The 24,856-nt window shown below is 43.4% G+C and overlaps 1 protein-coding gene across 2 annotated transcripts in view; it reads left to right on the top strand.

The window, feature by feature from the left end:
- Positions 1 to 24,133, top strand: part of SPRED2 (sprouty related EVH1 domain containing 2) — a 59,905-nt gene extending 35,772 nt beyond the window's left edge. For both annotated transcript variants that reach the window (XM_048298849.1, XM_048298850.1), the window contains exons 4-6: positions 1,698 to 1,762; positions 20,090 to 20,239; positions 20,648 to 24,133. In XM_048298849.1, the coding sequence (XP_048154806.1) occupies positions 1,698 to 1,762; positions 20,090 to 20,239; positions 20,648 to 21,298 (866 nt within the window). In that variant the 3' untranslated portion in view covers positions 21,299 to 24,133. The remainder of the gene's footprint in view (positions 1 to 1,697; positions 1,763 to 20,089; positions 20,240 to 20,647) is intronic.
- Positions 24,134 to 24,856: the final 723 nt, after the last annotated feature.

Below are 24,856 nucleotides of genomic sequence, written 5' to 3'. Positions count from 1 at the left end.
CTGTGAAGCATTCTGAGTCATAAAAGTGATGTTTTATGTAAGTGGCATGGGATTGTGCGGAGTTTCAAGGAGATAATAACTCAGCTGTATTGAGTAGTATTTTGGAGATGCCAATACTTGGCAACTCCTGTTTTGCTCTTCTTGATCCATTTTACAGTGGAGGTATTTAAAATCAAGTTCTGCTGTATCTCAGATACTTCAAAATCAGCAAATCTATATTTATCCCATTAACAGTCCAGGCTGATCCTCATGAATGTGTTCCTCCTTAAATTCCAAATGAGGCTTTCTGAATGAAAAACAATAACTGGCTCATGCACGCACAGCGTCGGGCAGCGGATTTCATTTATCATTCATTTTTTGTTCACATACTTGATCAAATTCATCAGGTAATATTAAGCACAACTAAGTGTGCTTTCAGAACTTCACTTAATCACTGCTTTATTGTGAATATTCAACCAGTAGTTCATTCCTTGTAGCATCAGAAGTTTGGGGCACAGGTACAAGAACCCTATGCAGCTCCGTAGAGCTTCAGCTTTTTTAATTTTAAAGCTAATGTAGCAAATGGCACAAATGTTTCCACATTACTCAGTGTTTTAAGTGGGCTTTCACACTTAGCTCTGCACATCTTCGTGGTGATGCAACTGAGAGCAGCCAAGGGTGGTGCCAATAGCATTATATAAAACACGTTATTTTAACAAATTTCCAGAATGAAGGCAGTACAAATTGTTCTGCCCTGTTGGTCAGGGATGTGATGTGGCCATAATTCAGTCTAGCAGTGGGCTTCCATCAAAAAAATAGACCTTTGACTTGAGGGTTCTCCCCCCCAGCACATCCTCTTGCTGCATCCTTCCTCCTTGGCAGCCTTAGGCAGCCAGGAAGGGGGTCTGGGATCTTGATTGGGTACAGGGAGAGGAGTCACTCCTTTTTAGGTACAGCATAAACTTGGTGTCAAGTCCAGCGATGGCGAGTGCCCCCTTCCCTGAGGCCTTTCTGTGGCACAGGTGTTCACCAGGCTCTGGAGTGGCTCCACAGGAACACCTGCGGGGTGAGGAAAGCTTTTTGATATGCTTTCCTACTTTTCCAGAAGATTGTCTAATGTACCTAATGCAAATTGCACCCCAATATTTTTCTCTTGTCTGTGGTTTGACACATATCAGCTCCTTTCTAATACTTTGTTTACGTGGGGCAAGGTGATTCTCTGAGAAGTAGGTGATAACAGAGATATAACAGCTTCCAAAATTAGAAGGAAAAAACCCAATCTCACTCTTCATTGTCAATGTGAGGTTCATTTTTTTTTAAATTAAAGGTTATTTCCCCCCCCTAGATTTAGGGAGTAAGTGAAGAAAAACTCATACCTGGTTTCTTGACAGCTGAGAATCAGCCTGGAGCAATGATTAGTACATAGCTTTACCATTCTTCAGAAATTAGTCTTCTGTAATTGGAAATTGTAACTGCTATTTTTACCATTGTTAATTAGCATTGGCAGCCACACCGTTGCGTTTCAAGAAATACTTTCAGATTTTACCTCTCCAACCCAGCTACCAGCAGATGGGTTGTTCTTCCTTAATTTGAGCCACTTTCATGTATCTACAACACACAAACCTGTGAGAATCCAAATGTTTAACAGCCTCAAAAAAAAAAAAAAGTCTCGTGGCAATGTCGTGTGTTTAAAATGCTGTTGGTTTGGTTTTTTCTAGGATCTACGACTTCCTCGTCCACCCTTCACAACGAGGCCGAGGTCGGCGATGATGATGTCTTCACTGTAAGTACCTGTCACCCAAGGTCCTTCTCTTTTATGTTCGGGTTTACATGGTCAGGTTAGAAGGGTTTTTTTTTTTTATGCCTCAGGGTTGGCGTTCAGCCACCATCATGTTTGGCCACTGGGTGTGTTTTATTTGATGGAAGTATATCCTCTACAGAATGTGAGGCCTCCTGTTGGCCTCCCGTCACCACGTGAAAGGCATGTCAGAGCAGGTGATGTCAGGGGCTAGAAGTGAAGAAATAATCACCCTTGAATTTCTTTTGGCTTAGACTGAGTGGTGCACACCCCTGCTAATACTTCTCTCTGTCTTTAAGAAGCTTCCTGCAAACTCAGGTACTTAGCAAGGTGACTGCTACTCAGGTACATACTCAAGGAAATAAGGTTTTAAACACAGTTTAAATCAAAGTCACAGTTTTAAACAAAAGCCAACTCAAAAGATGTTTCACCTGTACATGGAAACATAGAAAGTTCAGACAGGTGTTCTTCGGGTGGAGGAAGGCACAGAAGTGTGGCGTTTGTCTAAGCAGCAGTGACTTAAACAGGAATGAGCTGTTGGAGGTTTTTCGTGCTGTTGTGTAAAATGCATTTTGGAGCTTTACTGGAACTAAAGCTGCTAACCTTGCACACTTCAAAAGGAAAGTTAAAAAGCAAAATAAACTTGTCAGGTGAAAATGTGACTGATTAGGGCTATTCCATGGGCTGGAAACAAGTTGCTCACATTTTACACATTTTTTTAATAAATTTTTTTGCTAACCTTAATTCAACCCCCCGTGTGCATTTATATAAATGCTTTAGTTACCTTACAAGTGCCCTCCTTGTCCCCTGGGGCCCAGAGGGCAGGAAAGGGGAAGGTGGGATATCCTCCGTGCAGCACCAGCAAACTCAAAATTGTCTTTGGGATACTTCCCTGGATTTTTAGGGTGAAGGAGGAAAAAATCAGTACAAGCATCATGCTGCTTGAAAATAAGTCCCAGGAAGCATCCAAAGCCAAAAGGTGTTTTTGAGGGTGATGTTTGGCCAGCATGGGACCATGTCAGGTTCCCTGCTGAGTTTTGACCGGATCTTCCCAACGGCTGGCGAGTTGTCCGCATCTGTCCTTTTGTCACGCTCAGGGAGACAAACAACAGCAGGCAGGGTTAAAAGGTGACTTCCTGCACTCTGCAGCAAAACTATCATTAGCAGCTGCTTCCCAGCTACCTGCCAGAAGTGATTTATAGGCACTGGGATGGGATGGGGCGGGGGGGGGCGAGGGAGGCACCAGTGGAGCCAGAGCCTTTTACCGATACGTGCTGCTTTGTTCCCAAATTTTCTGGAGGAGCTGTGCTCTGCTGGGGGTGGACAGTCACTCTTGATGTGTGTGTGGCTCTTCTGTGCTCATCGGAAAGGGGATGACTGTCAAAATCTTCCTTGGATGGGTGTGTACCAGCTCTAACTGGGTTACACATTGGAATACTCAATGCTTAAACAGTGATGAGTGGCCTGTGGAACCAGGAAAGTGTATTTTTGCTAAAATCCTACTGGCTGATGTTTAGGGACCTGGGAGTGCTTCTGAATTTCTCCACAAGCTCAATCTTGTGTTGGTTTTTAAAGTCGAAGAATGCTTTTTTGCAAGGAGAAAGAACTTGTTGCCTTTAAGTAGGTGTTGTTTTACATTGGAAAATTTGGATGAATGGTGCTCCAGTTGTATCAAAATCACTCAAACTCCTGTGTTCAAAATGAAGAGCCAGAACTGCAGGAGATTTTTCCCACCTACTTGACCCTGGGGAGGTGACAGGTGACTCCCTGCCATGCAGACATTTATGGGTAGGATGCCTGACAGAGAAGGAAGAACAAACTGCTCAATAGCGTTAGCAAGGAGGGAAACCTCAGCGGCATCGGCATCTCGTTGGGACCTGGGAGAACAAGTTGTGTCCTGCCTGGCAGCGCTCCCTGCAGGGTTTCTTGATCTCCAGAGTGCAAGAAGGACCTCACTGGTGGTGGGACGTCGCATGGTGCTGTTTGTCAAGATCGCACACCAGGCAGATGTGTTGTCATACTCCAAAAATAAGGCTTTGGGGACATCTTCTTCCCCAATATTTCTTTGGTTTTCTGGGATGAAGTCTTTCCTTTTCCTGCAGTCCTTAAGCTCTTCAAAGCTCTCAACTTCCTATTTATCTGGTAGGTTATGGTAGAGTATGAAGACTGCATACGCCAGAAATAACTTACTGAAGCATGGAGCAGTTTAAAACTGGAAGAAATTGATAGGGCTGTGAAATGTTTTATTTTTACCGTTCTGTTCCATTCTTTCTTTGCACATATTTTTGACTTGTGTATCATAGTCCATTTGGTCATCCTTCCACGCTAAACTTCTGTAGAACTTTCTCTAAACTCTTACCGAGCCACAGCAGTGGATTTTTTGGGTTTGGTTGGGGTTTTTTCTCTGTTTTAAAGAGAAAGTACATTTGTTCTTTTTATTTCCTAAGGTAGTTATTAAAATCTTCACAGTCCTCCCCCTCTCCCACACATGCATGAATAAACTTAACTGCGTGCGGCAGAATTTTCAAAAGCATCTGCATGATTGAGTCATTTAATCAGTCATTTACCCGTCTCTGAAAATCTCAGCCATTGCTGCTGCACTGCTGCCTCAAATATTTGGCCCGAGGTCCTGCTCTTCTTGAAGATGTTTCAATCTGTTCAAGCACAGCAGTCCAAAACTTCACATTTCTGAGGCTGCTTTGTGGCCGGCCATCCCGACGTCATCGTGCACAGATGTTTGCACCAACGTGATGCTCCCAGCTTTAGAGCAGCCCCCCTCATTGCACACAAGCCCTGACCCCGATACGGCTGTTGGCCATTGATTGACACGGAGCTTTTATAAAGCCCCTGATCCTGTTAGCTCCAGTATGGCTCCATGGGATGTGCGTAGTTTTGTGTGTGCAACTGGTGCATCATCCGTTTCGTTTATTCCTCAGCCAGCGTGCAGCCCTTCCAGGCATCCAGCAGGTTACTTCCATGGGAAAGAAGAGAAGGTTTGCCCCAGAGGTAGAGCTCTCCTGCAGGCTATGACCTTGCATGGCTTAGTGGAGGACCATTTTCTTGTATCAGAAGGTGGACTTTTTTGGGGTTTTGAATTATCTGCAGCTGTGGCTGTGAGAACATTCGCTTGCTGTCAGTAGTTGTCTCCTCCCATGACTGTAACTTGCAGAGCCAAGATGGTAACTTGGGCAGCAGGATCCTGCCCTATCCCTATGGCATATGCTCGCCATCCATCTTTCTGAAGCATGGGTTATATGTTTAAAAACAGGGCTTTGCCAGCTAACACTTTTCCTGTGGCTTAGACCTACAGCATACAACCTGTTCTGAAATTCATACCTGACAGGGCAGGAAACAACAGTATATAGAACTAAATGTCACAGACTCGAGTTGAAAAACGCTTATTTCTAGAATGAAATCTCCATTTAGGAGTTTTAACAATATGTAGTTGTGTTTCTTGAGTTTCAGATCCTCTGAAGAGCCCATAAATGTTTTCCATATGTTAGCAAATAAATTTCTTCTGTCTTGTACATTATAAATCGTCCTCTCAGGAGATGCAATCTGAGTAAGACTGGCCATCCATTCTGTCTCCATTGGGGAAACACTGTCGTTGCAATGGGCTGAGATTGTTCTGTTTGTCTTAATCCATCCAGCCTGCGTCTTCAGCCTTCTTTAATTAACATTCATTTCAGAAGTAGGGTTTGATACAGACTGAATGCATTCTGAAGTTCCTCAGCCACAGAATTTGCCATATAATTGAGTTTTTGTGTAAAATTTTTTTCCCTAATCTACACTTCTACTTTCAATTACAGATAATAATCCCACATGACCACGAAGTGAAAAATGTGAATTGATTCCAAGGAAAAAAGGTCAATGTCTTCCAGAGTCTGCAGAGTACCTGAAATGGTCTCTTTTAGCATCCCATCTGAAAAAGCAGAGGTGTTTGTTCTGAAACCTTATGACCAGTTCAGCTGAAACACCACTCATGTGTTTTTCAGATAAATCTGCAGCCTTGTGCCTGCTTTAGTGCTAAAGAAAAGACACCCACTGGCAGGAGGAGCAGCAGCTCCCATGTTTGTGACTCTAAAAATGACTGCAGTCTCCTTTTGCTTTAAGAGGAATGTAAGGGAGAAAACAGCAAAACTCAGCCTCATTAAGTTTGGTACGCATGTTAAAATCACAGCTGTTTTATATAATCAATAATATTTTTTTTAAATCCTAGTTTTTGTTCAATGTGAGACCCTCAGAGTTTGGCAGGTTGAGCAGGCAGGATCTAGCACATGGCTGAGCAAAAGTGGCTTTTCAAAGTGCACACACTCCATCCGTTGCTTCTCTTGTTGACGCCTGGCTAAAAGCTTACTTATCTTGGTTCCCTGACTGCAAGATGGGGGAAATATTCTCATGAACGTGGATTCCTGTGCTTGGGGATGTTTGAGTTAGGAAGTTTGTTATGTGGCTTGGACACTGCTGACAGTCATTTCAGAGACAGACACAATTTTACCTCTTCTCCACCAGAAGGGTGCATATTGGGGCAGATGTTTGCATTACAGTCCCTCTTGCATCTCTTCTGCTTTCCTAATTAAAAAACCAGATTTATCCCTGCTGCCTTTCCTTGAAACCTTTTGTCTACTTTCATCTCCCATCTGGGCCTCAAGCATGTTACAGCCTCACTATTAAAATTTATAAGATTTATGTTAGTTAGATAAACAGTAAATGTAATTTTTCTTGCTGGCTTGGTCATTTCACATTCAGCTGGTTCTTTTGAAGAATAACTGTGGCTTTTTTTCTTTAAAGTAGACAGTAGAAACCCAGTCCAAATACTTTGGAATATATTTGTGAGTTCTGTGGGATGCTGGAGCATCTCTCATCCCAGCCCTCTATGGAAAATGATGTTGCTGAGAGTAGAACAGCAAGTTGCAAGATGTGTTTCAGTCAGAAGTTGTGCTCAGGGATTGAGGAGCCACAAGAGCTTGCAATTTCCTTTTTCTTAATGCTGTCCTCGAGTAACAGAAGGGGAAAATGCCTTTTGGAGGCTCAGAGCTCTCTGTGGGAATGATGGGGTTGTCACCTTGAGCAAATCTACCTTCTTTGCTCTGTGAGGCTGAGCAGAGCAACGTGGGGATTGTTACAGTGACAGGACATGATGGCCTTACTTCTGTTCTTCTTCCTGCCCAGGAGCCAGCTGTGCTCTGTGTGAACAGCCAAAGGGTTCATTGCTGCTAGCCACATCCTCTGATGTCTGGATTTTGGGCTTGCATTGTAAACCACAGCTATTCTAATTCAGATTTTAAAGGGGAAAAAAAAAAAAGTACTTGCCAAGAAGAGAGAAATTCACACACAGAAAAACCAGCAGGCTCAAATCCTTCCCTCAAAAACAAACAAACACAAAATAGCCATTGCTGGCTTTGACCAATGAACTGGACTGAGATTTAGTCATGTTCTTTTATACAGCTGGGTCACTCACATTGTGCACAGGGCTCTGGGCACCCCTGCCCAGCACCTGAGCAACCAGTGCAGCCCCACCTCAGCAGCTCGGCAGTGCTTGTCGTGTCTGAACACAGCTTTGGCTCTTCACACCTCTTCTCACGAGAAAAGCTGCCTAGAGCTGTTCCAACAGGCTGGCTACCAGGGTAGTCCCAGAGCCTGAAGTTACTGGTTTATCTGTGTTTTAATTGGGTTTTTTTCTTCATCCCATTAATCCCAGGCTGTATCAGGAGGTTTTCAGTGGAATTCTTCCTGCTGGTCTGCCGAGGGTCAGAAAGCAGGAGAGATGCCACTAAAACACTGAAAAGGTCCTGGCTTTTTTTAGCAGTTTTAAGGCTAGCTGCACTTTATCTGTTTGGGTTTTTTTCCTGCCTTCAGGTTAACTTTGCCCACACAAATTCACATCACTCAATGAGAATGGATACCAATGCTGAAAGAGATTTTTCAGTAGGGAAGGTCAAATGGCAAGTTTTTTATCTGGCTGTCAGGTTTATTTTCTAGTGTTGTATTTCTCCCTTTCTTTCAGGATCTCCTGCTTCTTTCAAGTGGTGCTGGAAATTAACCCATTTATTTTCTTGCTCTTTCTGCAAATACAAGCAAGCTGTACTAACTGATAATTTAATATTATTGTCACTGGAACAGTGTGGTATCATCTGGAAAGGCAGCTGCTCTTTTCCTTAAGTCCTTCAAAAATGTAGGGGCAATTATCATGTACTTCAGCCTATAGATTGCCCTTGCTTACTCTTACTCATAACTTGTCATTTGGACAGAAGGAAATACAAAAATGACTGTGGTGCGGAGGTACACAGAACATAAACTCTATTTATTCTTGTGTATATAACAGATTCATGAGATGTAAGTGAAGAGCTCAGGGGAGCTGATAGGAGAAAGACTCATGGGGTAAATTTGAAGCTTTATGTCCTTCCTTTGAAAGAAAGGAGAGGGGCTAGGGGTCTCGCACAATTTATGTATTGCTTTATTGTATTTATCATGGGGTTTGTTTTTGTGTCACTCTCTGATAGGTAAAGCATGCTTTTCTTGCTGCAGATCAGGAGTAGGCATTTTAACACAATTCCCAAATGGACCAAATTTCAGTTGCTTTGGTGTTGTTTCACTCTAAGTGAATTACAAATAAGAAGAACAAATTATTAAACGGAAAGTATCTGTATTGCTATCAGATATTCTAAGGCTCACTGCTGTGTAGTTTTTATGTAGCTAATTATAGCAACAACTGGGATGTGTTGAGCTACTTTGCTGAGGGTAAGCAATTTCTCTTGTCACAATTCTTCCTCTCAAGACCATTTTTTGTAGTGTATTTTTTGGCTCTGTACCATTCCCACATACAAACACAGTTGATTGTGCAGTGGGATTGGGATATATCCTACAGGAAACGGAAATTTGATCTTTTGCTGTGGTGGAAGTTTCCTTATAGCTGCATCTTGCCAGAACTTGTGTTGTAATTTGTGCACCAGTTAAGTACTCAGTTTTGTTCAGTTTGCCCCAGCAGTTCAAAAGAGATTTCCTTCTCTCCTAATTCTCTCCTTTCCTTCTCTCCTAATTCTCTCCTCTCCTTCTCAACACAAATTTTGCCCTTTCCCTGTGCTTGGATGATGATATGTTGTAGTATTTCAGTGTGCCAGCTCTTTACATTTTATACTCTATTTAATTTTTGTTATGTGTAACCAGACTTGCATTAATTTAAGTACTCTTCAGATTACTGAAGGCCTTGTTTTCTTGTAGCATGAGCCTTTAAGATGAAAAGGGTCACCAGCAAACCTGCCTGTGGGATTCCTTGTACAAAGGTGACTTGACTGGTGCCTCTCTAGCTGTAGTTTCTAAATGGTGAATTTGTGATCAGAGTGTGTTGTAACAACATTTCATGCTTGCAGTCAACAAGCTGCATGTTTGTCTTCTGAAAAAATAACTTGGCTGTGTAAGTAATGTACTTAAACTGTGTGATGAGTTAAAGTGTGAAGCCATTTATGAGCGTGTTCCCTTTTAGTTCATCGGGAGCTGAGTGCTGTAGTGCACTTGTGTGTTTAAGGCACAAATGTGTCAGAAACAAAATACAACCAAGAGTAAACTGCCCTTTCTTAACATACAGTAAAAGAGAGGGGGAAAGGATTTTTTTTTTTACTTTATTTTACTTTTGCTTTTGTTCAGCCATGGTTTCCAGGGCATTTCTTTGGTATTATGTAAGGGGGACCTGATTTGAGTCAAGATGCCTGTGAAAAGCAAGTTATTTTCCAGCCAGCTCAGTTCCCCCACCTTGCTTTTGCAGCACAATCATGCCAAGAGCATGATTGATGTGGGGGAGCAGGATTTGGGGTTGCAGGAGTTATTTTAGCACCTATGTGAAACCACAGATGACGGATGCAACTTGACTGATGTGTCTTTAGCCTCAGTGGAGCAGACAGGGGCTCTTCCATCCCCCTTTCCCTACCACAGCTGACCCTGTGCTGAGCCAACCCAGGGAAGTGAACCAAAAACTAGCCCTATAAAAGAAAGCGAATACTTTTCCGGTGGTTTAGCTTCTGGAGCCAGCTCACTGTAGGGCTGGAAAAGCAGAAGTGCTGGCTCAAGGGAAACTGTAGCTGATGGGCTAAGCGGGAGGCAGAAAACCTCTACCACCCCACCAGTACTCATCGTGCCACCTGAAATTCATTGCATACCCTGGCCCTGGATACATCACCTTCTGCAAGACCTCTGCTGTGCTGGTGGTACAAGTAAGGTGGTTCTTGCACTTGTGTCTGGTTTAGGATTTATGGTATTTTCCTCCTTAATTTCCTGCGTTGCTCCTTCATGTTTCTACTCTGAAGTTCGTCCTTCAGTTGAGACAAGAAGGAGATGCCAGGATAGCTGAGGCGGTGTTGATGGGGGTGTGTTATGGCCAAATGAATGCTTTTACCTTGAAAATACATGGTTGATAAGACTGTAGCTTTCCATTAGATTCCCTCTTTAATCTGGGCTATGCAGTCAGCCTTTGAAGTGTATAGGCCTTTCTTTCAGCTTCAGGGTGCTTGAAAATTTCACAAAGGCAGAAAATGGCCTTTTCCATTACTTGCATATTCAACCTGAGGAAGTGGCTTTCAGCACAGCTATATTTGTAAGCTGCAGTCTCACTGGCTGCTGTGTTGGAACAAAATGCCTTGTCCCAGGGCACTCGCAAGAGGAGGCACCAGAGACAGCTAGATTTGGGGTGTCTTGGCTGGCCCCAGGCACTGCCTTTGAAGGTGACAGGCAGAGCAGATCCAGCACGGGGTGTAAACACTGTTGGAAGAAGGCAGCCTTGGCCAGGAGGAGAGCGATGATTGACAACTTCCTGTACTGCTGCAGAAAGGATTAGGGAATGGCTGCCTGGCACATAAGCCGGCAGTGCCGTGGGACTGCAGGGATGCAGGTCTGGAGCGAGCCGGCAAAGCTGGACTGTGGCCTCTCTGAGAGAGGGAAAAGCATTTGGCTCCTGGTGCTGAGCTGGAGCATCTGTCTGAGCAGTGATGGGAAGGGAGTTGAGTTGGAACTGTGGGGCAAATGACTGTGTTGCTCTTCCCTTCGTGAAGGAACCTGTAATTCCCACCTGCTGTGTAAACACTGGCAAGTCTGATTTGAATCTGTTGTCTTGTGTAACAGACAGAAAAGAAAAACCCAAAACAAACAGAGAGTTGAGGCTGCCTGGAGTGTGCCCTTGAATTTTGGATCCTCTCAAATGGTCAGGGTTGGGATTTGTTAGTTTGTTTGTTTGGGCTTTCTCTTTTTTTGAGAGTTTGGAAAATAAAAGGAGGAGTTTGGTAAAGCTTAGCAATGAAACATGCTTTTATATGAGGCTTTAAGCTTTTCCTTTAAGTTGACAGACTCCCCCTCCCACCCCTAGGAAGAAAAAACCAAGCAAAAAAGAAAAGCTGTAAAGAACCCCCACAACCTTCTTCTGACTGACAAAATATTGCAAGATGGTGTCCCCTCTGCCCCCAGGATGTGTTTGGTAGTAACTGAGGATGAACAGCAGAACACAAGTTGGGGAGCTCAGAGTGGACCTCTGCCCAGTACAGAAATGCATTTTAAAGAATTGCATCCAAATAGGCCTGTTTCCTTCCCTCACCTGTCTAATGTGTTTTGTTAAGGGTCTGCTTGCCCTGTATCTCATAAATACTTCATGAAAATTAAATCAGAAGTGATTATAGGAAGCAGTTCATATGTCTCTGGCTCTTTCTGCAAAATGAGAAGGAAAGACAGAAGTAAATAAGTACCATTACATTTTTAAGCAGAGCCTGACATATTTGCAGTGCATATGAAGAGGGTATTTTAAAAGTTTTCATCAGCTGTTGCATTCTATTTTGGTGATAAATTCCAGCTAAAATATCATTGATGCTCATAACTGTGGGAATAAAGGACCCCTAACTGACTTCTTAAAATATTGTATCAGTCTGCTGTGGGAAGTTTGCATTTAACTTAGTTTTTTCTTCCTCTGTTTGTGACCTGGTGTATTATACAGGAGGACCACTGCTGAATTTAGAGGCTGCAGTGCACATAGCAGAGACATTAATGATGGATTAGGTGCATCAATTCTTTTAGCTTGGCTAATTTAATTTTCATTAGCACTTCCCCCCTCCTTGAAAGTTTCTGTATAGAAGAGCTGAGATTCAGTGGTGAGTTTTGTGGAGCCATCTGTTCCCAGCTGCGCTCAGCTGTCCAGTATGTAACACCCCCTTGTGAACTTTCCTCCTTTATTTCCTAGCATCCTTATCCATCTTGCAAAAGGAATGCTTTTTGGCAGCATTGGATGTGCTAAGTTCCCTGTCAGCACCTGAAAATTAGGAGCACCCCTTCCAGCCTCCCCTACCTCTGCTCTCCGTACCTCCTGTGCCACCACATGGATGGTCAGCTGAGGTCAGGGAGCTGACGCACAAATGATTTTGGGCTGCATTCCTGTGGTCCTGCACCCACGCATGCCCACAGAGCAGGTGATGGGACTGGTGGGGGGAGAAGCAGCGACCATCGCCTCCCCTCAGCAGCTCAGACCATGGTGGCCATTCTCTTGGCCTTAGCAGAGGACAGCTGTGGTAATGTGGATAATATTGTTAGAGAAAGGAGCTTTGCTAATCTTTGCCGAGCTGTACAAGCACAAATGTTGGATGCTGGAGCATCCCAACAATGCTGTAGTCCGCACCGGGATGTCATTTTCAAGCCTCTGCAAACAGAAAATGCCACCCTCTCTCCCTAGATGGTTTTTAAGCAATTGGTTAGCTTAAACAGTTGCCAGGTTTAAGTAAAAAGATCCTGTTGAAGCAGTGTAGCTTGTCTCAGCATGGAGAAATCCAATCAGGCCACAGCACGGAGGAGTTGCAGGAATGAAGAAGGAAGCGTGGGAGTCCTGGTAAGGAGAGGCGCTCCACATGGATGAGGACACAAGCGCCTTGTGGGTAGACAGAGCCACTCTGCTCTCACCACTGTACTGTGGGATTGCTGTGCTGCCTGGGGAAGCAGCCCTAGAAGCTGGGCTTGTGGTTTGGGTTTTTTCCCCCCTTAAAACATTCTGGTTTTCCCTTGTAAGTACCTGATGCAAAGACTTTCCTTTCCATCAAAGTGGTGCTCTAGCCCAGTGGTGCAGCAAGAGGGAGGGGTATCCTGGGAAGGAAGTGTTGTATATACCTGCTCAGAGCCTCTGGTCCAGGTCTGAGTCTGAGCAAAATGGGGTACTGACTTGCTTCAGTCCTCCTCTGACTTTCGCAGACAAAGTTTCTCTTTGTATCTCTTCAAATGCCTGCTTTTGCGGACGTGTCTGATGGCTTGTATGAGGCAAGTAGCGAAACAGGAAAATCTCCCTGAGGTTTCCCCCTTACCACATCTGAGTGTTTGTCATGTCATTTAATCGTGTCTGAGTCTCATATATTCTTTTCACTTCTTGAAGTGAGCTGTTAAGCCACATCTGTGGTCCATGCAGAACTGCCCAATGATGCCAGAGTCGGGTTTAGCAGGAGTTTAATGGAGATGATCTTGGTGCACTGAATTCTTGTAAATGTTCCTTAAGTTTTGCTGACTTCAGCCAGCACAGCCACCAGCATCTTTCTGGCACTAAAAGCTGTAACCACAAAAACTTAACATAAAAAAAGGTAGCAGTGAAAAATTGCTAGCCTTCTGCACTTTATATTGGCATTTGTTTAAGGGATGACTAGAAAACAGTCCAAACATCTGAGAAATTCGAGTCCTGTTCTGGTGTTGGACAAGCCTGAATTCATGCTTATTTTAATGCTTGTGTACAGCCAATTAGTCTTTGAACTGAACTGGAATATGATCTAACATGAAGCTTTTCCTTCAAGACTTTCAACAGAGTAGAACTATGTTCAGCTCCAGCCATCCCCAGTGGATGAGAGTGGCAAAATGTTTCCAAAATGTGTGGAAGCAATTTTCTGCAATATGATTTCTGTCTTGTCTTCAGTGATAGGAAACAAACAGAAATTTGACAAAAGCATTTCATCCATGGCTTTGTCTTGCCATGACAAATTAAAAGCTTGTGCTTAGGAGACAGGAGTCTCAAATCTTAAAAGATTTTTTACACTGAATCTTTTTCTTAATACTTGGATAATCTAAGCTCCCTTTGAAATGGGCTGTCTTGAATACACAAGGCACACTTAGAGATGGATGGAAAATGTCAGCTGTTCCCTTTTCTAAATGTCTTGAATAGAGAGAAAAAGGTGTTTTGAGACAAAATTTAGGATTTGTGCTGTTTACTATCCGTGAAACTCAGAAGTGCTGTATCTCTTTAGGCTTTAAAAAAAAAAAAGCTGGAGGAGAACAGAAGGACTTGTCCTGGTCTGGCAAGATTAAGCTGAGGGAGTTCTGGGAGACTATATTTTATCTTAATTTCTTTGGAAAGGTGGATGTTTCTTTGCCATGCATCCGAAATAACTCTCAGACTTCCTCTTTGTGAAGTTCCTAAACAGCAGCTCCGTAGATAAGCCCCAGGCCAGCGCAGAGCTCGGTATCACTCGCTTGCTGTGCTGTTTCACTGGCTTTATCATTCTTCCTTTCCGTACTGATAGCACAGCTGTGCCTCCCCGTGTTCCAGTGAAAGGAAAGGGTCAAGTGAAGAAGAGCTGCCTTGTGCCGGGGCTCCGAAGGGATTGCACCTGGGCAGAGCACACCAAGGGCTCCGGCTGCCACTGGGGAGCCCACTGCAGAGGTCTCGGCCCGGAGGTGGTCGGGCTGTGGCACAGGAGGATGCAGCTCTCTGGCTGTCACTTTTCCAGGCTCATCCTCAAGCCATGAGTTGTTGTGGAGCTGGTTTTCTTGTCCTGGGAATGATGGGGATGCCTTCTCTAAAGATGAGGTGATGCTGGGCTCTTCTTCAACATGTCCAGGCTTCTCCAGGTGAACCCAGGAGTTGCTGCAATGAGCTTTGGCTATTGCAGAGGGATGCCTTCTGTAAAGATGAGACTGTGAGCCCTACCAAGTTTTGCTTTTCTGTGCTGCGTGTGAAGAGGCCCTCTTGGATCTGGATGTTGTGGTGTGTGGGCTTGCATGGCAGTGGGAGATGGGCAAAGTGGAGGGGGGCAATAGAGAGCAGGTTGCCTTGTGCTTTGTAAAGGCCAGGCTGGCATGAGTTTTTGATTCCTTCAGGACCATTACTTGCAAAGCTAATTGTTCAACATCATGGTACATCAGTTCCCCCCCCCTTCATGCAGCCATTAAAATTCTAGAGAGGAAAAAAATCATCTTGTCTTGCTTGACCCACAATTATTTTTGACAGTAAATCCTTTAGCTGGCAGAGAGCACTTCTGGAAGTTTTAAGTGACAGAACTCTATAATTGCCCTCTGGCAACCAATTTCTGACAAGCTGCCACAGATTGTATTGCTTCATAATTCTGAGAGGAATCTTTCTTTTTTTTTGTAGTCAGCCTTGCATGTTGCATCACACAGAGTGAACATATTCTGTGAAGCCGTTAGAGGCTAGGTGATCAGTCCAGTTCAGAAGCAGGAGAATGCTTCTTTTTCTCATATTTTTTTCATACATGCTCATCTATGCCTATTGCTTAGGTATCTGATTAGCCTTCTTGTGTAACAAATCCATTTCAATGAGAAATAAACTGCAGTAAATGATTAACATAATCTTCTTTACTAATGACTGGGGTTTTTTAATTTAATGAGTCACTTCTGAAAGTCTGAGGGGGAAACAAGGACATGTTTTTCTTTTTTTTTAAATTACCACAGTGCCACCATTTGCCAGTAGAAGCCCAGTGTTGTTTCTTAAAGCAGCCATACCACACATGCAGTACATGTGCTTGCTCAGATATGTCCAGCTTGCTTGCAACAGGAAATGTGTTGCACAGGTTTTATAAAATTACTCTTATGGTTGTGATTAATGATTTTGTTATCCAAGCAGTGAAACCACAAGAGTTTGTGACCGCTATAGCAGTCAGAAGGTTCTGGTACAAGCAGCACAAATGTCTCGTAATTGAGCGTTTCAGGGCATGTTGAAACAGAGTTTCTTATCGGACTCCCTGTTCCAGCAACTTTAGTTTTGGGTTCTTTTCTCTTTTGTGACTACCGGGCATGTTTTCAATAGTTTCCTCTCAAACCCAAATGCTGGAGCTGGATTGGTTTCAACAGGTTTTAGAAGAAGATGGTGTTTCTCTGAAAGACCAGTGGCTCAGTGGTTTGGGACCTGCTTTTCCATCAGTGAAATAGCCTGGCTCTGGAGACCATGTCCTTTCTAGATGTATTCCTGTAGGTGAGTGTGTTGTATTTGGATGACTTGCAGCAAACCTCTCGTGTCTCCACCCTTCGCCCCCCTCCCCAAAATTTTCTGTGCTATGCTGATGATAGAAAATCCCAGCCAAGTCCCAGCGTTGTTGTGGGGGACAGAAATTGTTCCCTGCTTCCCTCACTGACGAAGTCTTGCCATCATTTGTTCTTAATGGCACTTGGCTGAAGATGAGTGTGCCTTTTCTTTGAGAACATGCCTGATTGTCACTGATCACCAAGTCCAGGTTCAGTCCCAGTGGAGTGGCACTGAGAGAAGAGTACACCTTCAGAGGCCTGAGGCATCATCATGCCTCCAATCTTTGGTCGATTACTTCCTTCTGAGGGCTTCCCTCTGGCTTCTTGAACTGCGTTTTAGCTGTGGGCACCATCAGAAGTACCTCCTTCTGCGTGAACCTTATTGAGCCTGTTCCAGTGAATGCCTCATGATCTTCCTTTCTGAAGGATGCTAGAAGAATAATCCCTTCCTGCTCACGTTTCTATGGGACTCACAATTCAGTAGAGTTCTCATCTTCTTGTTCCCTTCCATGATCTCTTTCCCAGGCTGGAGAGACCTAGGATATTTAGTTAGCTGTTGTTGAGAAGCCATCCCATGTCCTCTATGGTCCTGGCCATGGCTCTGTGAGCTTGCCATGGTGGAAGTACCCTTATTGGACCAGTGTGGAGGACGGCCAGCACCACAGAGAGCTTGGAGAAGCACAGCAGATACACGCAGTGCCTCGGCGATTGTCTTTGTGGCTGCTGGTTTTTTTTAACCTGTTGCTGGGCCACCAAGTGGACACTGTCACAGAGCTGCCTATTTTAATCCCAAGACCTCTTTCCTGAACAGCAGTAACTGGCTCAGAGGGCATCATTCCATGTGTCAGACCAAGGTGTTTATGTCACACTGCACTTTAGGGTTAATTATGTTCAGGGGTTTTTTAATATCTAGCATGTTAAAAGTCTTTCAGCATCATGAGATTCTTAAATAAGTTTTCAGGGTCAGCTTTCATTTTGACTCTCATGAATAACTTTAGTTCCATCAGAAAACTGTGTCATCATCTTGTTCATCTCTCTCCTCATATCATTGATGAGTGTGCCCACCAGCACAGGTGAGGAGCCTGTGGGGTTCACTGGTGACCTTCTGCTTGGAAGGCCGGTATTTTCTACCTCTTTTTTTTTCTTCAATCCTCAGACCACACATTCATGTATGTTGAGAGCACTCTTCTCCTATGTCAGTTTGAAACTTCGGTCAGGGAACCTTGGTGGAAAGTACCAGTGCTTATCCCAGCTGATGGTCAGCAAGGTAGCTCTGCAGATACTGCCTTTGTGAACCAGCTACTGCCTTTAATGTCACCAACCAGGAGTCAGCATAAACTTCTTTGTGGACGGGTGAGCAGAGACCCAATCTTGGATAGCTTGATTTCCCCTTTCTGGGTGCTTAGAGTAAGTAGTTGTGTTGGCAAACTGCCCCTCTAATCTGGGGACATTGAATGTGGAAATGCAGCAATTTTTAATAAGGTGAAAGCGGAGAGCAGTGTCACAGCCTCCAGTATGCTGCAAACAGGTTCTGTAGCCATGTCAACACATGTGGAGGAGAGGCTTGGTTGCCCTGACGGGTCTAAAGGAGAAGAAGGTGTGGAGGAAAGCAAAGGTAGATACAAATCGGGCAAGATAAAAATCACTACAAGCTCTTTTCTGTTGCCTATTGCAGAAATGCTGCCTTCCCGGAGAGGCAGCAAATAGCACAGTGCTTGGAGGGCTGGTTATAGCTCCCAGCTGCCCTGCTGAGATTATCGAGGAGTTATATCCAGTTTGGGTGGGATTTTTATTTTCATCTAGGACAGGGAGGCAGTTGCAGGACAGTATGTGCAATGACCTCCCGCTGGGTAATTTCCCCAGGCTGTGTTGTTTGGACCATGAGCACCCATAATGTTTTCGAAGTGTATCCACAAAAGGCTTGTCCCAGCAGGGCTCAGCTGTGGATACAGTGAAGGGTCCTGCCTGCTGCCATGGTACCATTTTAAGGCCCTGCCTCTTTTTTGCTTCATGCCAGTCGAAGTTTAACTTTGAGACCAGGCCGGGGCTGCCTGGGCCATGGGGTGTGTTGTGTGGCTTTCTGAGGAGCTTAAATCACAGCTCAGCATCCTGGTCTGTACCACATATAGAAAAAAGGTACTTGTGTGAGTACCATCGTGGCTGTTGTAACTAAATCCTGACTCTTCTCAGAGTTTTCAAAAGGGTTGTAAGCTTAATGTTTACTACAAAATGTTTGTAGGAGCTGCTAATTTTCTTTTGAAATGTCTCCAAAATGTGCTAGATACTGTAGGACCTGAAGTTAAGTGCACAAGAATTAGTTTGGAAAGGTTTAAACTCCAGCTTTGAAATGCTTTTGTCTAATAAAAGTTACGAAGACTGAGCTGATGAAACCTCTTTTTTAAAAGAGCCTGAATATTGGTGCAGTTACACTTCAGAGGTGTTGTTAACTATGTTTAGAGTTGATCTGCTTCTATATACTTGTTTAAAAAAAAAACCTAAAACAAACACATGCATTAAAAGTCTGTTCTTAATGGGAGTCAGCCATTCAAAACTCATCCTGCTTGTTGTACCTCTCAGATAACCCAGCCTGGCTTTACATCACACTGCAAACAACTGTGTATTTGCTTTCAACAAAATAAGTTGGGAGCTCGGTGCTTTTAAAGTGCTATAAGAGTTAAAGAGAACCAACATCTATTTTTGTGTTGCAATGCTTCAAGGTGTTCTCACCTTTGGACAGAGTCTTTCAGAGTGCTGTTTTCAGAATAAACAAATATTCACAATGAGGGTTCTTTTATTCTTGGAGCAAGAAATGTGTCTAGTATGATTTATTGGAAAATAGTATTTAGAGAGTGCATTCTTGACAAGGAGAGAAGCTTTTCAGGTAAAACCAGTCTTCTGCTACTGCTGATACAGTTCTTCTCTGCTCTTGAGGTTGTGTCTCAACTGACTGCAGTGGCAATCGGGAACCTTTTCCATGGACTTGTAGCTGCTGCACATCTTGTTTGTTGAGATGGGGATGGGGTGGAGATGGTTTTTTTTCAAGCACCAGTGTTTCAGGCATGTGCAGTGCTACAGCTGTTTTGTTTGTTGTGCATGGAGGCTCTCCTTTTCCTGCTCTTGGTTTGCTGGTGCATTTAACAACTGTCCGTTGATATTCATGGTAATATGAAAAAGCCCAAAACCTACAAATAGAATTAATGGGCAAAATCCTGAATATTGTATGGCAACTGTTTTAACCAAGGAAGGGCTATGGAGAGATGATGGCTGACATTATTACCCCACTGTGTGTTTCTGCAGGAAGATAAATATGATTGTTAAGAAGCAGCAGGTATTGGCAACAGCATGTTCTTGTGTGATATTTCACCCTTTTGTGATCATTGTTGCATAATGATGTGGTTAATTAACCTAAAGAAAGTGCTCACAGGGAAGCCAGGAATGTATAAAAACACAAGTAACATTTATTGCACATTAATTGCGAGTGGCTAAAAAGTGACAAAACAAGAAAAAAAAAATCCTGAAGTTTTTAAAGGAAAGCTGATTATTCAAGTAGCTTGTGATGAACTGGAATTCAGTGAGTGTTTGGAGAATGTGTAAAGGTTAACAAAATTGCCAGTATTTTTGTAGCCTGGGTAACTGGTGGGGTACAGTGTGGACACATAGATGCTCTGTCTGAGCCTGCAGGACCTGCAGGATTGTGTCATTTCCCAGGGTTTAACTTTGCTCTTCAGAGGTAGCTCCTGGTGTAAACTCATCATCCCACCATGCCCAGGATAACAAATAACATGCCAAGCAAATACGAGTGGTGTTGGTGAATATGTCACGGGCAGGCTATGGCATATTATTTTTCCATGTGTGTGGCGACAGCTTTTATGGCCTGGCAACAGATCTGCCTCTTTCAAGTATTTTATGTGAAACTTCATGAAGCCTCCAGCGGTCAGGTGTTGCCAATATTGCAGGTGTGCGCAAAGTCAGTGAGTAGCAAAACATCTCTTAATGCCCTATGCGGTAACAGCTGAATGTATGACGATTTTTTTCCGCCCTTTCCGCTTAAAACAGAATGCTACAGATAGCTCCTCCAACTCCTCTCAGAAGAGGGAACAGCCTGTGCGAACTCTGGCTTCTCCTGCATCCTGCGAACATCGAAGAATTTGCACTCGTGGCCACCTTCACGACCATTACAGCTCTGACCACTACCATCTAGAACAAGTAAGGTTTCTTCCCAGTGTTGCGACCTCTGTCTGCCAGAGCTAAGGCTGGTGGTTGGTTTTCTTCCGCATGCCTGAGAGATAACTCCCTCCTTCTGCTCTCCCTGTTTCTTTCTCAGTTAGTTTTAAATGGCTTCCTGTTATTAAAAAAAAGGGGAGGAGAGGAGGGATAACACTAAGGTTTAGCATGTTGTGTTGTACCACGAACACACAGGCCAGTGTAGGACTGTGACCGTTGTGCTCCCTCCTGAGCCAAAGGCTGAAACTCTGTGATGGATCACAGTGAGGAGCATATAAAGAAGGAAAGACACAGTTGTTAAATATTGGCTCTTCATGAAGCAAGGAGACAGTGATTACCAGTAGCAAAGTGAGCTTATTTCTTTTTTCTCCCTCCTTCCTACTTCCACAGTCAGTACCACGATCCTACCGGCACGTCAACTTTCCAGACGATGATGAGGAGATAGTGCGCATCAATCCTCGGGAAAAGATTTGGATGACTGGATATGAGGATTATCGCCATGCCCCAGCACGAGGAAAGAACTTTGATCCTGATGACATGGACTCCTACGTACGTTTTGCCAAAAGCGAGGCCTCGAAACACGAATACACTTATCCTTACGTAGACAACTCAGACTTTGACCTGGGTGAAGATACCAAGGGTGCTGTGATAAAGACTCAACCTGTCAAATTCAAGCCCAGGCGGAAGGAAGATGGTGAGAGGTCGCGGTGCGTGTACTGCAGGGACATGTTCAACCACGAGGAGAACAAGCGGGGTCAATGCCAGGATGCTCCAGACCGCGTCAAGACTTGCATCCATCGAGTGAGCTGTATGTGGTGCGCAGACACTATGCTCTATCACTGTATGTCCGACCCAGAAGGAGACTATACAGATCCTTGCTCGTGCGACACCAGTGATGAAATGTTTTGCCTCCGGTGGATGGCCCTTATCGCCTTGTCTTTCATTGCTCCATGTATGTGCTGTTACTTGCCGCTTCGGGCTTGTTACCACTGTGGGGTCATGTGCAGGTGCTGTGGTGGAAAACACAAAGCTGCTGGATGACTACAGATGCATTCAAAGTGTTAGGTTTTTCCTGTAGTTCAAGGAACACGTTGGTTTTGGAGCACTGAGGTCACTCACTTTAATGCAGCCACTGTGCCCGACAGCATCCGGAAACCACCAGTTTGGATCACTTTACATTGGGTCATCTGGGGCTCACACTGCATTGATTTGCTCATCAACTGTTCTAACTAACTAACCTACAGCATAGACTTTTGTATTATTAATCTGTAATCAAAACAGACTGTCTTGTACATGTTTATATATTTTTTTTTCATTTAAAATGAGTTTGAGAGAAGAACTGCTTTAAATGGTGGTGGATTGTAGAACATCTCCAGGTTGTGTCTGTCTTGCCTCCGCTTGTGTGGTACCATCAGTGTGTTAGCAAGCTTTGGCATTTCTAGAAATGGGGCGGTGTAGTGAATGAAATCTCACTTGGAAGGTATTTTAACTTACCGTCAAGCTATTGTGCGTGTATAGAAGGTGTGCTAGTAACAAACTTGTACCACAACAACAGTATTTCTGTCACTGGTTTTCTTTGGGTTTTTTGTTCTGTTTTCCAAAGCTAAAATAGCCATCTAAGCTGCAGTTTCTCTTCTAGGGTCCATCGTCATTTCCTTCAGCAAACATCTTAAATTATTTCTCTGTTCGTAAACCTCTGTGAACAGAAAGTAAGGCTCAGTTACCATAGTCACATAACCATTGAGAATCTGGTAGTCCTCCTTACCTGTAATCATTTCAGACCACTACTTGAAAGGGAAACTTAAAATTTAGGCTTTTCTCTTTTCCCTAAATAACATTGGAAAAATAAAACTGTGTTTTCAGAGCTCTGCCCAAAAAGAAAGGGAACGTCTTCATTAGCCAGCAACATAGTGATCTGTGAATAAAACACTAAGGTTCCAGATGAGGAAGATTGTTGATATGCAAAGAATTACTAACAATGCAATGTCAAAAGCACTATTATGGCAATTCTGGGGAAATGCTGCATTAAGTGGTGGATTGTATGGAAAATCGTGTGTGTTTGTTTTCTGTATACATGAGCACGAGAACATTCGCGTCCACTGTAGTAACAACATTTAGCAATCTAAGCAGGTATTTAAAAATCCAAAGCCAGGATGTTAACTACCACTTCCAGTCTGTGACCTGCGGTCCCAATCCTCCAGATACTTCCACGTGTCCCAGCGCGTTGCGCACGCGGCCGGCCTTGCTGTGAGCCTGTGTGTGGGATGGAGCATGTGAGTCTTTGCAGGAGCCAGACCGAGGCATCTGCCTGGCTTTCCCCCTCCCCAGTTCACCACCCAGGTTTATCAAGTGGATGCATAAGGTGCATACAGCAGGATAATACTACTTTAATTTTTTTTTAATTATTTTTTTTTAATGTCATGTTGTCTTGTGTACAAGGCTTGTAATTAGCTTGGAAAAAGAGTATTTTTCTAATATATTACAAGGAATAGCCAAATAATTTTTATTAAAAAATAAAAAAAATGATTTAGCGCAGTGAGCTCTAACTAGCATAGTACAATCCGAATACTTTGAGGCAGCTAGGGATTGGCTTGTCAAAGCTGGCACTGCTGTTCCTGCCATAATTTCTTTCTGCAGTAAATTGCCAGTGGACGCATGTCCTTTCCCTCCCTCTATTGCACATTGACATCAGTCTTAAAAGAGAGGAATTTTTTTTTTAAGAATTAATTTGCCAAATAAATGTAAAAGGAACGCTTGCCATTCTTTCTTGGTGGAATGTCCCAACGGTTCCTCTGAGAGTTAATCACAGCTTTTTAGTCAACCATTAATTAAGTATGCAATGTGCTTATTATACACTATAGAGTTGGGTAGGTTTAATTCATAGCAGTTACTGGGGATTTTTTTGGTTGGAGAAAAAAAAAATGAATGATAGTGGAAAAGGGATGGAGTGTTACACTCTGGGTGATGTGTCTGGGTTTGCTGAATGAAATACAAATATTTTGTGCCTAATAGCAGTTGACAAATCTCTCAATGGTGTCTAGTAAACATCAAGCCAGCCTCGTAAAAAAATAATTAATGAAACAACCTTTTCCTTTTATTTCTGTTCTCAAAAGTTGTTTCATGTAAACAAACATCTGTAAGATCTTCTCTCTATAAAGCACAACACTACAAAAAGATCTTGCAGTTTTTTGTCCGGTCTTGAAGTGCCCCTATTTATTTAAGTAAAATAGACATACTCCAAGCCTTTCTGTATGTCTGAAAATAAAAGTTATAAAAAAAAAGTCCCTCTTTTTTATTTTTTTTTCTTTCCCTCCTCCTTCCTCCCTCTTCTCTTGGGTTTTTGTAATACTTGTAGATTTTGCTGCGTACGTTATTTGGTTCATGATGGCAGTGGTGTAAGGGCACAAGGATAGAAATGGGTGGTTTTTTGTAAATATTTCTCCTTAATTTCCACACTGCTGCTGAACAGTGTGTAGCATTCTCCCAGTCAGCTTTGCAATACTGACATCAATCATTTGAGAGAAATTATTCAGATTTTATTTTTGTATCTGTGGTAACAAAAACATTAACCAATTTTTTTTTCCTGTTGTGGAAAGGTTTTGGTTTTTTGTTTTTTTTTTTCCAAGCTATTGCTCACGTTAACAAATTAAAGTGCCTGAAGCCTCATCATTATGTATCTATATACTAAAAGTTAAAACCCTGTTGTATTGATTTTTATAAGCCTTTTTACCTCTGTGTAAAAAAAAATATATATACAAGTGTATGATGTACATTTTAGTTCTTAACTTCTTTTTTTATTGTTTCTAATATGTATGATCAGTGTAGCTATTGCTTTAAAATGTACCATGTAAATATAAATACATCATATCAAAACGATGCCATTTATTGTCAAAATGATGCTGTTTATTCTTGTTGAGGTGGCTGGGAAGTGAGGGGGAAACAGAATGGGGGCATTTCTAGAGCTTGGGGTTTCTAAGGAAAAAAATTGCTTTATTTTACGATTTTGGGTGGCAAAGGCTGCTAAGCTTTGGGCACAGGCCATTCTCATGCAGACACAGCAAGGGAGGCCAAGGACAGGTGGGTTTTTTCAGGTGATTTTTAGGTGTTTTTCAGATGTTTGGCACATTTGGCAGGAGGATGCAGCCTGGTGGCACCAGGCCCTGGCAGCCATGGCAGCGGCCAAGGCTCCCTCCTGCTCTCCCTGCTCGTCTCCCCTGAGGCCTCACCCCACACACAGCTTTGGGCTGAGTTAGAGATGCAGCAGGGCTATTGTTATTTTACCTTGTTTCATCTCAGCAGGGCTCCAAGGAGAAGGGGGGAACAGGGAAAGGCTGCAGATGTGGCTGCCGAGCAAGGGCTGTCCTAGTTGCTGAGGGCCCACGGAGCAGGTTTGCAGCCGCTGGGAAGGAGAGATGTCTGAGGTGCCTGGCACTGCCATCCCTGCTCAGAGAGGTTTAGCACGGAAAGAGAAGGACCCAGTTGAAACGGATACCAGGCTGCTGCCAATCGACTGGGAAAACCAGGGGGAAACCAGTGAGTATATCTGAATTTTTGTAATTATTTCCAACAGCTTGGTCAGGCCAACACTGACCACATCTG

Source organism: Corvus hawaiiensis, chromosome 3, assembly GCF_020740725.1.
Source record: "Corvus hawaiiensis isolate bCorHaw1 chromosome 3, bCorHaw1.pri.cur, whole genome shotgun sequence".
Taxonomy (NCBI): Eukaryota; Metazoa; Chordata; class Aves; order Passeriformes; family Corvidae; genus Corvus; species Corvus hawaiiensis.
Note: the sequence above shows the minus strand (reverse complement) of the source record. Positions and strands in the feature narration are given on the sequence as shown.